An 11,058-nucleotide genomic window follows, 5' to 3' on the forward strand; every position below is an offset into this window, starting at 1 on the left:
TGTCATTTGTACTTCTTGAAGAAATAATTAAAAACTCACAAAATACATCAAAATTTAAAAACAAAGACTTGAATTAAATTGAAATCAAATAACATAGCATAACACAAGGCAAGAGAAATAGAATAACATCACCATCAAGACAAGATTGGGTGCAACCTCCCCCCTCAATGCCATGTAACTCCACTTCCATGACATGAGTATTTAGAGAATTGTATTCATAAAAATAGCCCAAGGAGCTATTAATAGTTGAGCGTACAAATTGGGCTTGCTTTTCCCACTTTTGGGGTATTGCTTTACATATTTTTAACTATATCAAAATCCCAAAGGTTTGTACATATAAAAACCTTAGTCCAAATATAAATGTTAATGGACCTTTACACATGAATGAACTTTATGCACATTCGCACATTCCATTAAGCTAATTCTTGCACAAATTAAATTAAGCATATTTTTTTTACGATTATTAATTCATAAAAAATATGATAAAATATACACCTATAACATGTCTTGTCATTACGCTTCATTTTTTTCATTAGCATTATGATGTGGATGTAGATGTAGACGAGTGGCTGAATGCACATACAAATGGGTAGTTTAGAATGCGCATGCACCTAGGTGGGTAGTTTAGATGTGCATATGGGCTGAATGCACATGCGGGTGGCTATACTGAATGTGCATGTGGGTGGGTAGTTTACATACGGACGGGGGATATGCATGGGGAAAGTACTAGTTGGATGTGCATGTAGAGGTTATGCGGCTGCATCTATTGATGAGTGCAAGATTGGATTCTGGAAATGGGCTTAAATGTAAGCGTAGCGAAAGGTTTCCCCGAAGGAGTCTTTGGGGGAGGGGGGGTTGTTGTAGCTGAGGTAAGGTCATTAGGTGTTCGTGTGTGTGGGTTTTTTGGGGTCCAATGTGCGTGGGGTGTTGTAGCCAGGGCAAGGTGATTAGGTGTTTATGTAGGTGGGGGTGTTAATAGCCTAGGTAATGTGAGATGAAGATGTGAAGAGGCGGTGTGGTTAGGCCAATGTGAGATGGATGATATAGTCAGTGTTCACCTCCCAGTTGTCTCAACAAAATTCCACACACAATGAGAAAGGAGCCATGGCCAAAGTTGAGCAAAGAAGGCCTCGACTCCAATGGGGCCAAGTTTGAAGACATCATAGTTCCAAAACTTGTGTCCCCAACTAGAGTGCTCACCTTCCTCACTCATCAAATGGTTAGGGATCAATGCAAGAGGGTATTACTCACCACTATAGCCAAGCTGCTTACTTGACAATTGGAAAATTAGGCCAAGGCTTTTATTAGTGAACTCCAAGGCTCATGTATGAAATCGACAGGCAAGGTACATTGTGGCCACATGCTCACAAAGCCTTCTATCATGCCATGGACGAAGAACTTTTGATCCACGTGCCTTGTTTCATCTTATGGAGCAACATATCTATCTTCCTCGGAAGAAACAAAACATGGAAACAACCCAAACCATAATGAGTTTTATAAAGTTTGAAACCTTATCTTCTACGTGTTATTGTTGCAAGTCATCAAGGAGTGGCACTGAGTTAGAGAGGTAATGAGGTAGACAATGAGAGTAGGTTGAATGATGGTGATGTCATGCACGTGTGTGTGTGTGAGTGTGTATGGGGGAGAGAGAGAGAGAGAGAGAGAGAGAGAGAGAGAGAGAGCATAGCGGCCCCTACCTCACAAAGGTGCAGCTTCCCAAACTCTCGTTTTCTCAATAGTTGTAGATGGTCAACTCTCAGCAATTAGCTCTAGCCAAAATGGATCTTTCTCAATTAAGACTTCATTCCTCTCTCATCCTTATGGAAAGAGGGTATTGCATGTGTGTTTGTGTGTGTGTGTGTGAGAGAGAGAGATATTTTTCACAAACGGTTTTGGCTTTTTGGGGTGTTACAAGCATCACAGTCTCAGTTTGCTGTATTTTTCAGCTGGGTCCGATTCTGGGTCTTTTGGACCATATGGGATGTTCGGAACAACCTCATGTTCCAAGCCAATGACATTGATCCCTTCCATTACTTCAAGCTCTCGCTTGGTCAAGCGCTTCATTTTGCTTATGATGCTGGGGACATCACTCTTGATGCCTATAGGATTTACTTTGATTGCTTCTAGGTAGTGAAGCCTATGGTTACTCTTCTTTTTCTGGGTTTTCCTCGCTTAGAGGTTTCCCACTTGTAAATAAATCAAGGATTTACAAAAAAAAGTGTGTGAGAGAGAGAGAGCGAGAGAGAGAGAGAGAGAGAGAGAGAGAGAGAGAGAGAGAGAGTTCTTTGAACAAGGTGAGATGACAAATTTGGACATTTGCAAAAAGAGCCCTGAAGTGTGGGCGCCCGAAACACACGTGTGTAAACGCCCTAGATCTGAGCATTTGCAAATTGCGAACATCTACCGTAGTACGAAATTCAAAATCACCTCGTTAGACGCAAAAATGGTGACTACAGTTGGGCAAACAGCAGCTAAGCGCTTCCTTCTCACATCATCCAAGCATCGCTTCCATCGCTTGCCAAATGCAGTTAAATCGTCTTCTTCCAATCCTCCAAGCTCGTGTGGACTGTCCAAGGATTTGAAGTCCTGCGTAATCTCTTCGTCCAGAAGGTACAATTCTGGGGAATTTTAGGTTTTAAGGGGCCAAATTAGGGTTTAAAGAGTGAGATTAGAGGTTTAGAGGAAATCATGCCAATCCTTACTCTGCCTTTTAAGGGTTTAGGGTTTGAGCCAACACATATTCTGCACACATCTATGGTTTCAGCCATGTGAAAACTATTTGTTTAAGCCTCTGCATGGTCTGCTGAGGGTTTATCTTGCTTGTGGGGTTTAAGCCAACATATATTCTGCTTATGTATGATATAGGGTGCGTTTAAAGTTGGAGCTTACATATATTCTGCATGTGGAAGAGCTAGGGTCTAACCCACTCTCATATTCTGCATGTGGAGGTTCAGGGTTTCTATAATCTGCATGTCGAGGAATTCATCTAGAAGATTTAGGGTTTAAATTAACACATGTTGTGTTTGTGAAGGTTTAGGGCTTACATTCTCTGCAGGTGGAAGAATCAGGGTTTAAGACCACATGTTTTGCACTCATACACGCTTTCTCTGGGGTTCAAGCTTATTTACATTCTACCTAAACACACTCTACAACACGTTCTGGGGTCTAACCCAACATAGTTCCATAATTTTTGACATTGTGAGAAGTTAGGTTTTTTGATTGTGTGTTTGGATGAAAATTCTTGCAGACGCCGTGGAGCCATTGCTTTCGGACAGTCTTTGATGCCATGGCACAGTGCAACTGCAGCAGCATCTCTAGTCTCAAGGCTTAGAATTGATGAGACTCCTCTTGAAGGTATGATTTACCAACATGTTGTATCAACTAGTAATGTATGTATGATCTATTTGCGGTGTAAAAGTTTTTGGGATAGGTAAGCCTTAAAAAGTTAAGCTTCACGAGTATATGAAAGGTGGGCCTTCACTACAGAAAGCTCACTTAGAAAATGAAATTGAGTATGACCATTGACAATGCTACTATTACATTTTGTAAAAGATTGGTGAGAAGATAATACCAATGGATTGTACTAACCTTTGATGAGGCATTTTTACATTGAATGGTGCTTTCTGTAATCCTTGTAGGTGTAATGTAGATCTACTGATGCTGTGAGAGTTTTGACAGATAAAATTATGAACAATGGAAGACTTGCACAAACATCACTATCACACACACTAGTAATCTTGTATTAATTCCAAGAACCCAAGCCCAATCATACAACAAAGAAGAGCACAAGGCTGTGTGAAGAATACAAAAGGTAGAACTGCCAAAGTTGCTACAGCTTTTCAAATGTTAGCTGCCTTATGCTGTTTTTGTCCTTCAAACGCAGTGCGCACGCATGGCTGGTCGGCTGGCAAATCAGCAATAAAATAACTAATTAAAGGTCATCTACTCATACACGTGGGCTCCAAACCCAGCCAGCCCAACTATGGCTAGCTCAAAACAGGCTGCAAATTGTATGCCACTTTGCTGGCTGCTCTACGCTGCTGCCTGCACTGCTCATCTACCACCCAACCTCCCTGAGGTTGATTTGCATGTGCGTCACATTCTCCCCCACACCCAAGAACTGGAAAAATCTATCAAGTCTCACCCAAGATATTGGACAGTTAAGAACTGGGAGACAACTTTGTGTCCTGTTCTGAAGCTAACTTTGTATCCTCCCTTTGTCAACACAAGAGCCTACTGTATCGTCCATCAAGCACCTCTTTATGGAATACCTGCCATTCGTGAGATGAGAATCCTTTTGTTGAGAGTGCTCTTGAAAGACACCTTTCCAGAAGTCAGGCATTTGCTAGTCTATCTACTCAGATGGATCATTGAACCCTTGTTTGCCAAATCCAAAGCACTTCTGCAACTTATAGAGTCAAAAGGATAGTGGCACTTCTCAAAATGCTGACTTGAACATATATCCACCAAAACTTCCTTATGCTTAGACCAACATCCACCAACTCATGATGGGCTTCGATGCTCAAGTGTGATACCTTACCTGCAGGTACACATGGCTGGCCTGTAAGAGCCAAGCAGCAAGAGAAAATGTAGGCACAGCCCGTGGGTAGGCATAGGTGTCACATGGCTGGTCGGGGGCAGCAGGCTGATAGCATATATGCTGGTTGTCGACCAGCAATAGTTATGCATATATATGCATATGTTGCAAAATCATCATAATCATCTGCATTCCTCAATCAAAGCCTACAGAATATCTCTCTCATTATAGGCTGGTCAAGGAATAGTCACAGGAAACAGGGGAAATGCCCCCCTTGGAACAGGGAAATGCCGTTTCCCCTCGCTTAGAAAACGGCAACGGCAGGAAATGGCTGTCGCTTGGCTCCTCACAGGAAACGGACCAAAACGGCCGTCCAGCTCGCCGTTTCCTGGTGAGGGCCCACGCCATGTGGCAAAAAAACCCAAAAAACATGGCCCGAAAACGCACGTTGCCCGCCCAACTTGATTTGGGTATCTTTAAAAAATATATATATAAACGTTGCCCCGCCAACGTGCATGCCCCAGCCCCGCCTTGTGAGGGCAAAAGAGACCAAAGGACCAAATATATGAAAGATCAGAGCAAAACACACAGCATGCAATGGTGATATGTATATAAAAGATGAAGTCAAGTACAGGAGCTCTATGTGAGACTCCAAACGAGGAGAGAAGGCTGCTGTCCCAAAAACGCAGATGTCAATCCCGAAGTAAGCCTGATGTGAGCGCCTAGAAGTAAGCACTGATGTATCTCTGAAGTAGAGCTGAGATGTAAGTGCTTATGTGCTGATAGCTGCTGATGGAAAACACAGATGTATGAGCAAGGCAATCGCATTCACTTGTGAGCTCCATCCTTCACACTCAATGAAGTTTAAATAGCAAGTGTTTTTCTATATTTGTAAATGGACCTTGTTTTGTTTTAAATGACCATTGAAGTTTATTCCATTGAAGCAAGTCCATATAAAATAGATGGGAAGCAGCTTAATTAAATTGCATGGTTTTTTTTTTATATAATGCTTCCTGCAAGTCCTTTTAGAATAAATGAACCTTGTTTTTCAATTAATCCCTCTCTTCTTCTTATTGTGCTGCATTGAATAGTCAGCACCAATGGCATTCTATGAGCGACATGGTTTTTGTTCATGCGTAGATGAACGACAATACATCGAGACAGCTCATTCTTGATGCCCTTTGCCTCTTCGAGAGAGCCTGGCATTGCAAGAGGCAATCTCTAAGAGGGCTTGACGATGTCGCTACCCTCCCATGTGGTTTTGGGATAATGAAGATTGCTTGCTACTGCAAGGAGTCCCAAGACACTCAAAGATGAGTACCCATATGGCGAAACGTGCAACCTCTAGAAGCATCTACTGTGGCCCTAGTTGATGTTGAGGCACTCGCTACACTTGAGGATCAGGACAATAATCCCGATAAAAGTCGCCTGTTGTAACTTGTATTGCCAAAAACTATTGCTAATGTTAATGCATAAACAATTTATTTTTCTCCCGACTCTATCTGCTCTATTGTGTACTTTCTTTTTCGGAATCTTGTGGCACCTTATTGACCATTGCAGTGACCCATGTTCCTCATTCCTTCTTTGCAACTTTTGCATCCATGACCTCCATGGAGCAGTCTGAGTCCACCTCAAAGAGGCCTAAATCTATGGAGTGGTTTGTGTCACAGTCACGTAGCAGCAGCACGCACACCATCCTAGGGCATTGAGCAACGTCAGTGTGGCTGGGCTCCCATCTCCTAGCCGTTGCTCCCTCCCAAAAACCCGGCCGAAGGAGATATCTATGACAAGGTCCCACCACACCCTATATATGGCTCTTCGACTTCCCATGCTCTTGCATATGGGATAATCCACCACAACTTCTAGTCATGCGATAACCCGAGAGTAGCTACGAGAATTGCCACCTCCAACACCCTCCTTCAATTCAAGCACCTCGATCAAACAAAGGTTAGGACCGCCCAGGACCACACAGGCCGAGCTTTGATACCATGTCATAGTCATGTAGCAGCAGCACGCACACCACCCTAGGACACTTAGTAACATCGGTGGTTGAGCTTCAATCTCCTAGTCATTGCTCCCTCCCAAAAACCCGGCCAGAGGAGATATCTATGACAAGGTGCCACCACACCCTATATATGGCTCTTCGACTTCCCATGCTCTTGCATATGGGATAATCCACCACAACTTCTAGTCATGCGATAACCCAAGAGTAGCTTCGAGAATTGCCACCTCTCCAACAGTTTGGTGGGATGAGGTACTAGCAAAGGGTGCCTACAAAACAGGAGGCGTGACTTGTGGACATGCAAATATTGTCTCCTTGCGAAGACTACTGTATGAACATATTGAAACTCAGCTATCTCTTGCTCTTCTCTCCATCTCTCTTGCTTGCGTTTTGCTCCAACAGTTTGGTGGGATGAGGTACTAGCGGAGGGTGCCTACAAAACAGGAGGCGTGACTTGTGGACATGCAAATATTGTCTCCTTGCAAGACTACTATATGAACATATTGAAACTCAGCTATCTCTTGCTCTTCTCTCCATCTCTCTTGCTTGCGTTTTGCATTAGGTTGTTCTAGGATGGTGTTTAGGGCTGAAAGAAGACTCCTAGACCTTCTCCATGTGACGTTGGTATCAAAGCATCAGGCTCAACAAGGCTAAACACTGATTCGGTCCGACATGAAGGTGCATAGTCCAAGGAGAGTAACACAAGACATGGAAAGAAGTTCCCAAGAGGTTGGTTGGTGGTGTTCCACAAGACCCAAGGGGGAACGGCAGTCCTGTGAGGCAGATGCCACTTGGGGCATACCAGGAAAGGCTTTCAGGCAACGGTTCCAAGGGAGGATGATCCTCCCAGGGGTGCAGTGAGAGTGCCAGACTCAATACTCTAGAAAAGAAGATCAAAGAGAGTGTTTAGGGACAAGGCATGAAGGGCTAGGGGACAAGATGGCATATATCTTCTTCAGATTTGGAGTGGATTTGGAGATTGGGCAAGGTTTTCAATGAAAAGGTTGCCAAGAAGGGAAGGATGACATGTTTGGGAGGCGAGGAAGAGGCAAATAAATGAAGACAGTCATCCAAGAACAAAACCGTCATCAAGATTAGCAGAGGGGGATGTCGTGTGCAAGACATGTGCATGCTCATTCCCAAGGCTGATCCTTGAAGGGCAACAGATAAAGAACAAGTTTTGGAACCAGATTTAGGAGCTTGTGCTACTAGTATGGGAAGGGGAAGACTTGTGGAGGGACCAGGTGGCTGTCGGCCAGCACATGAGAGGAGCTTGCTTTTGTCGGCTGCAGCAAGGGGACGTTTATTTGTCGAGGACCTGGCTGACAGTAGGTCGGCCAGTCCATAAGGGCTTCCAAGGCCTATATAAGGCACACTTTGCTCATTGTTTGAGTCATTCACTCCATCATTAGACTAGGATTAGGTAGGAGCTTTTCCACCTTTCCACCTTTTGAGGAGCTATCTCTCTCTCTTCTCTCCATTTCTCTTGCTTGCATTTTGCATCAGGTTGTTCTAGGATGGTGTTTAGGGCTGAAAGAAGACTTCTGCATGTGACACCAATGGCTCTCTTTATTTAGTAATAAAGCTTTCCCCACATTACAAGGATACAAGGCTTTTTGTTCAAAGCCAACACGTAGACATACTAACAAACAAGTCACTCCACACGCTGTGGGGTTGCGTAGTTCTGGGCATTCCCGGCTCCTTAGGAAACACATAACAAACCACGCAGGTAGCACTAAAAAGCATACACATGCTTGAGCATAAATCTAGTGTCACACACACTTATGCTAGTGCAAATCACTCGTGCAAGAAATCACAATGCTTGTACCATCACAAGCTCGTCTAGCGCTCTGGATCTAGGACTCGTTCGACTTGATCTTGTGACGGCTTGAAAGTCCTACCACTCGGTCCTCTTACTCATAGATCCACTTGATCTATCTTCACAAGGCTCTGGAATAGTCCCACTTGAGCCTCTAGCTCACCACTAGAGCTAACACCCCTAGACTCCGGGGGTTGTACCACTTGAGTCCACTAGCATAAACATATCCATGGATAAAATTGGCCATCAAATAACAATTATTGCAAAGATAATTAATTGGGGACTAATCCAAAATGGTGACAGCATGTGCCTTGGTTCTCCAACATCTTCAGGCATCCCACTTTTTACTATCTTCTTCTTCCCATCTACTATGGGCTTCACGCTCTTTTAACTCTCAAAAACACTCTTGAAGCACTTTGTAAGCTGCTTCCTGTGCTTGATGCTCTTCTTTCCGTGCTTCTTGAGCTTGACAGTGCTGTTCCTCGTTTTGTCGCCAAAACCACTCTGTCATGGAGTCTATATCTGCCGTGGTTGACACTTGACTACTAGACCTAGACTTGATGCATCGTGCATGCAAAACTAATGCTGCATGCAAGATGTATGCAAGGAACCCTAATGCACATGCACAAAACTGGCTGTAGGTGCTAATTTTTAAATTCTATAATACAATATCGTAAGGAGAGGGCTTACTCATTATTCTAGTTGTAAGGAGGGGTTGATCATTTTCTCCTTGGTGACAGGTATGCCATAGTATTTCTCATGTTTGGTTTGCAAAATAATGTTTTTTCTATGGTTTTTTAAGCTCACCAAAGTTTATCACAGGCAAGGTTACAGGAATTTCTCAAAACCTCAATGGGCAAGAATTTCTTAAGAACTGCAAGTTGCATGTATTGTAGTGACTTCACAGTATGTAAGAGAGTGATCTCACTTTTCTTAGAAATGGGAATTGCATGTAGTGTAGTCACGCTGTAAAAGAATTGTAAATTTTCTAATGAGTAGCCCTGAAATGTGTATGGTTTCTTGTGGATGGCAGGAAGGCTGAGTGGTTATGTTACCCCTATCTAATGGGTATCTAATGGGCAGCCAAAGTCACAAGGTGCCTACATTTTAGTTCATATTATTCTCTGAGAATCAGAGTGGAGAGCTGTCCAAGGTGTAGAGAAAATGCAGTGACAGAATTAAATACTTGAAGATAATATATTTATCGAGTTTTGTTTCTCCCCCCGTCCCTGCTGCCTCAAAAATTCAGTTGAAAAAAAAAACATTTAACTGGTGCAGAATCTATCGAGACCAGATTCTCCACTTTCTTTCACAGAAACTGTTTTAGTCCTGTGAATTATGCGAACTGTCATGTTTTGCCTATATATACCTATATATACCTTCATAAAGTGGACATTAATGCTTGTTTCTCTTGCTCCAATTATATATTCTTAGCTAGTTAAGTTACCATGTGACAGCATTGGAGGCCCTCATGTTACACGTAATGGTCAATTAAGCTGTTTAATATTGTTTTCCTTTGGGCCTAGTGTGCTTGCACTGTGTAAAGTCAGTAATTCATAGTTATATGGTGTGCTGTAATCAGTTCAAAGGTAAACTGTTCAAAACATGGCAAGTTTTCATTAAGTGTATTATCAGAAGCCTAGGTAGGTTCAGTGTAGCTAGGGCAAGTATGGAGCCCAAAATCTAATGCAAGAAAGTTATGGAGGGTTCATTGGAGGTGTTGTAATTCATTTATCCTTGTCCACCTTTTGACATGGATGAAAAGAAATAAGGATTTTGGACATTGCTGATGAGGAGACTTAGAATCAACAGTTTCAGTAACAAGAGAGAGCCATGCATAATACAAGGCTTTCCTTCAGTTATTTGTGTGAAGCAGTTTCGAGATTACGCTGCGCGTTGTTTAACTTATTTTCAGGAGTTCTGGCATTAATAATGCACTGGTTGCACACATGCATGCTTTCAGCACTTCTTGCATCGATCCAAAGCTCTACAGCAGGCTCCCACTAAATAGATCAGAAGCTTTAAAGCATGTGTGAGTGGAGTGGCTAAGGGGTTCCAGAGTTCTAGATGAGGTGGATAAGCACTGAGTAGGTGTGGTGGGTGAGGAGTGCTGCCTCTAGCTGTTTTACTATTGTGAGTGCTACCCAGCTGCAAATCTTTGGAGGGCGAGGCATCTCTTATGCAGGTACCTTTAAATCCTTTGGTGGCAATTTGCTTTGTCTTAAAGGCTATTAGGGCGATGACTATGTGGAAGCTGTTGGTGCCACTAAGCATTCCATTAGCACCAAGTGACCGTGACTGGAATCATAGCAAGTGACAAACATTCCTTGTACCTAGCTAGATCTTTGATATTGGCACGAAGTGATGGTGTTTGGAATCATAGCAAGTGACAAACATTCCTTGTACCTAGCTAGATCTTTGATATTGGCACCAAGTGATGGTGGTTGGAATCATAGCAAGTGACAAACATTCCTTATACTTAAATAGATCTATGATATTATTTAAGAAGACACAATGTGTGGTATAATCATATATGCAACTCAACACTAATGGGATGTGAGATCTTTCACGTCTTATACCTGGCCGGATCTTTGATTTTCTATAATTTAAAGATATGATGTGCCACATATGCAACTCAACACTAATAGATTGTAAAATCTTTCACATTACAAATATTTAGCTCAAATTACATGCCACTAG

At 42.7% G+C, this 11,058-nt stretch overlaps 1 protein-coding gene across 1 annotated transcript; it reads left to right on the plus strand.

Moving 5' to 3' along the window:
* The first annotated feature begins 2,381 nt into the window (after window positions 1-2,381).
* On the plus strand, window positions 2,382-9,576 carry LOC147603529 (uncharacterized). Its single transcript, XM_086796924.1, has 3 exons — window positions 2,382-2,610; window positions 3,248-3,354; window positions 9,392-9,576. The coding sequence occupies exons 1-3, from the start codon at window positions 2,444-2,446 to the stop codon at window positions 9,421-9,423; spliced, it is 306 nt and encodes a 101-aa protein (XP_086653050.1). The 5' UTR covers window positions 2,382-2,443; the 3' UTR covers window positions 9,424-9,576.
* Window positions 9,577-11,058: the final 1,482 nt, after the last annotated feature.

The sequence above is a fragment of the Cibotium barometz genome, chromosome 64 (genome assembly GCF_041138505.1).
Source record: "Cibotium barometz isolate CiBa-2024 chromosome 64, ASM4113850v1, whole genome shotgun sequence".
Lineage (NCBI taxonomy): Eukaryota > Viridiplantae > Streptophyta > Polypodiopsida > Cyatheales > Cibotiaceae > Cibotium > Cibotium barometz.

Excerpts from the sequence above, each read along its gene's own strand:
- LOC147603529 (XM_086796924.1), top strand. The coding sequence starts at position 2,444 with ATGGTGACTACAGTTGGGCAAACAGCAGCTAAGCGCTTCCTTCTCACA. Across the intron at positions 2,611-3,247 it reads GTAATCTCTTCGTCCAGAAG|ACGCCGTGGAGCCATTGCTT; the intron begins GTACAATTCTGG and ends AAATTCTTGCAG. Across the intron at positions 3,355-9,391 it reads TGATGAGACTCCTCTTGAAG|GAAGGCTGAGTGGTTATGTT; the intron begins GTATGATTTACC and ends TGTGGATGGCAG.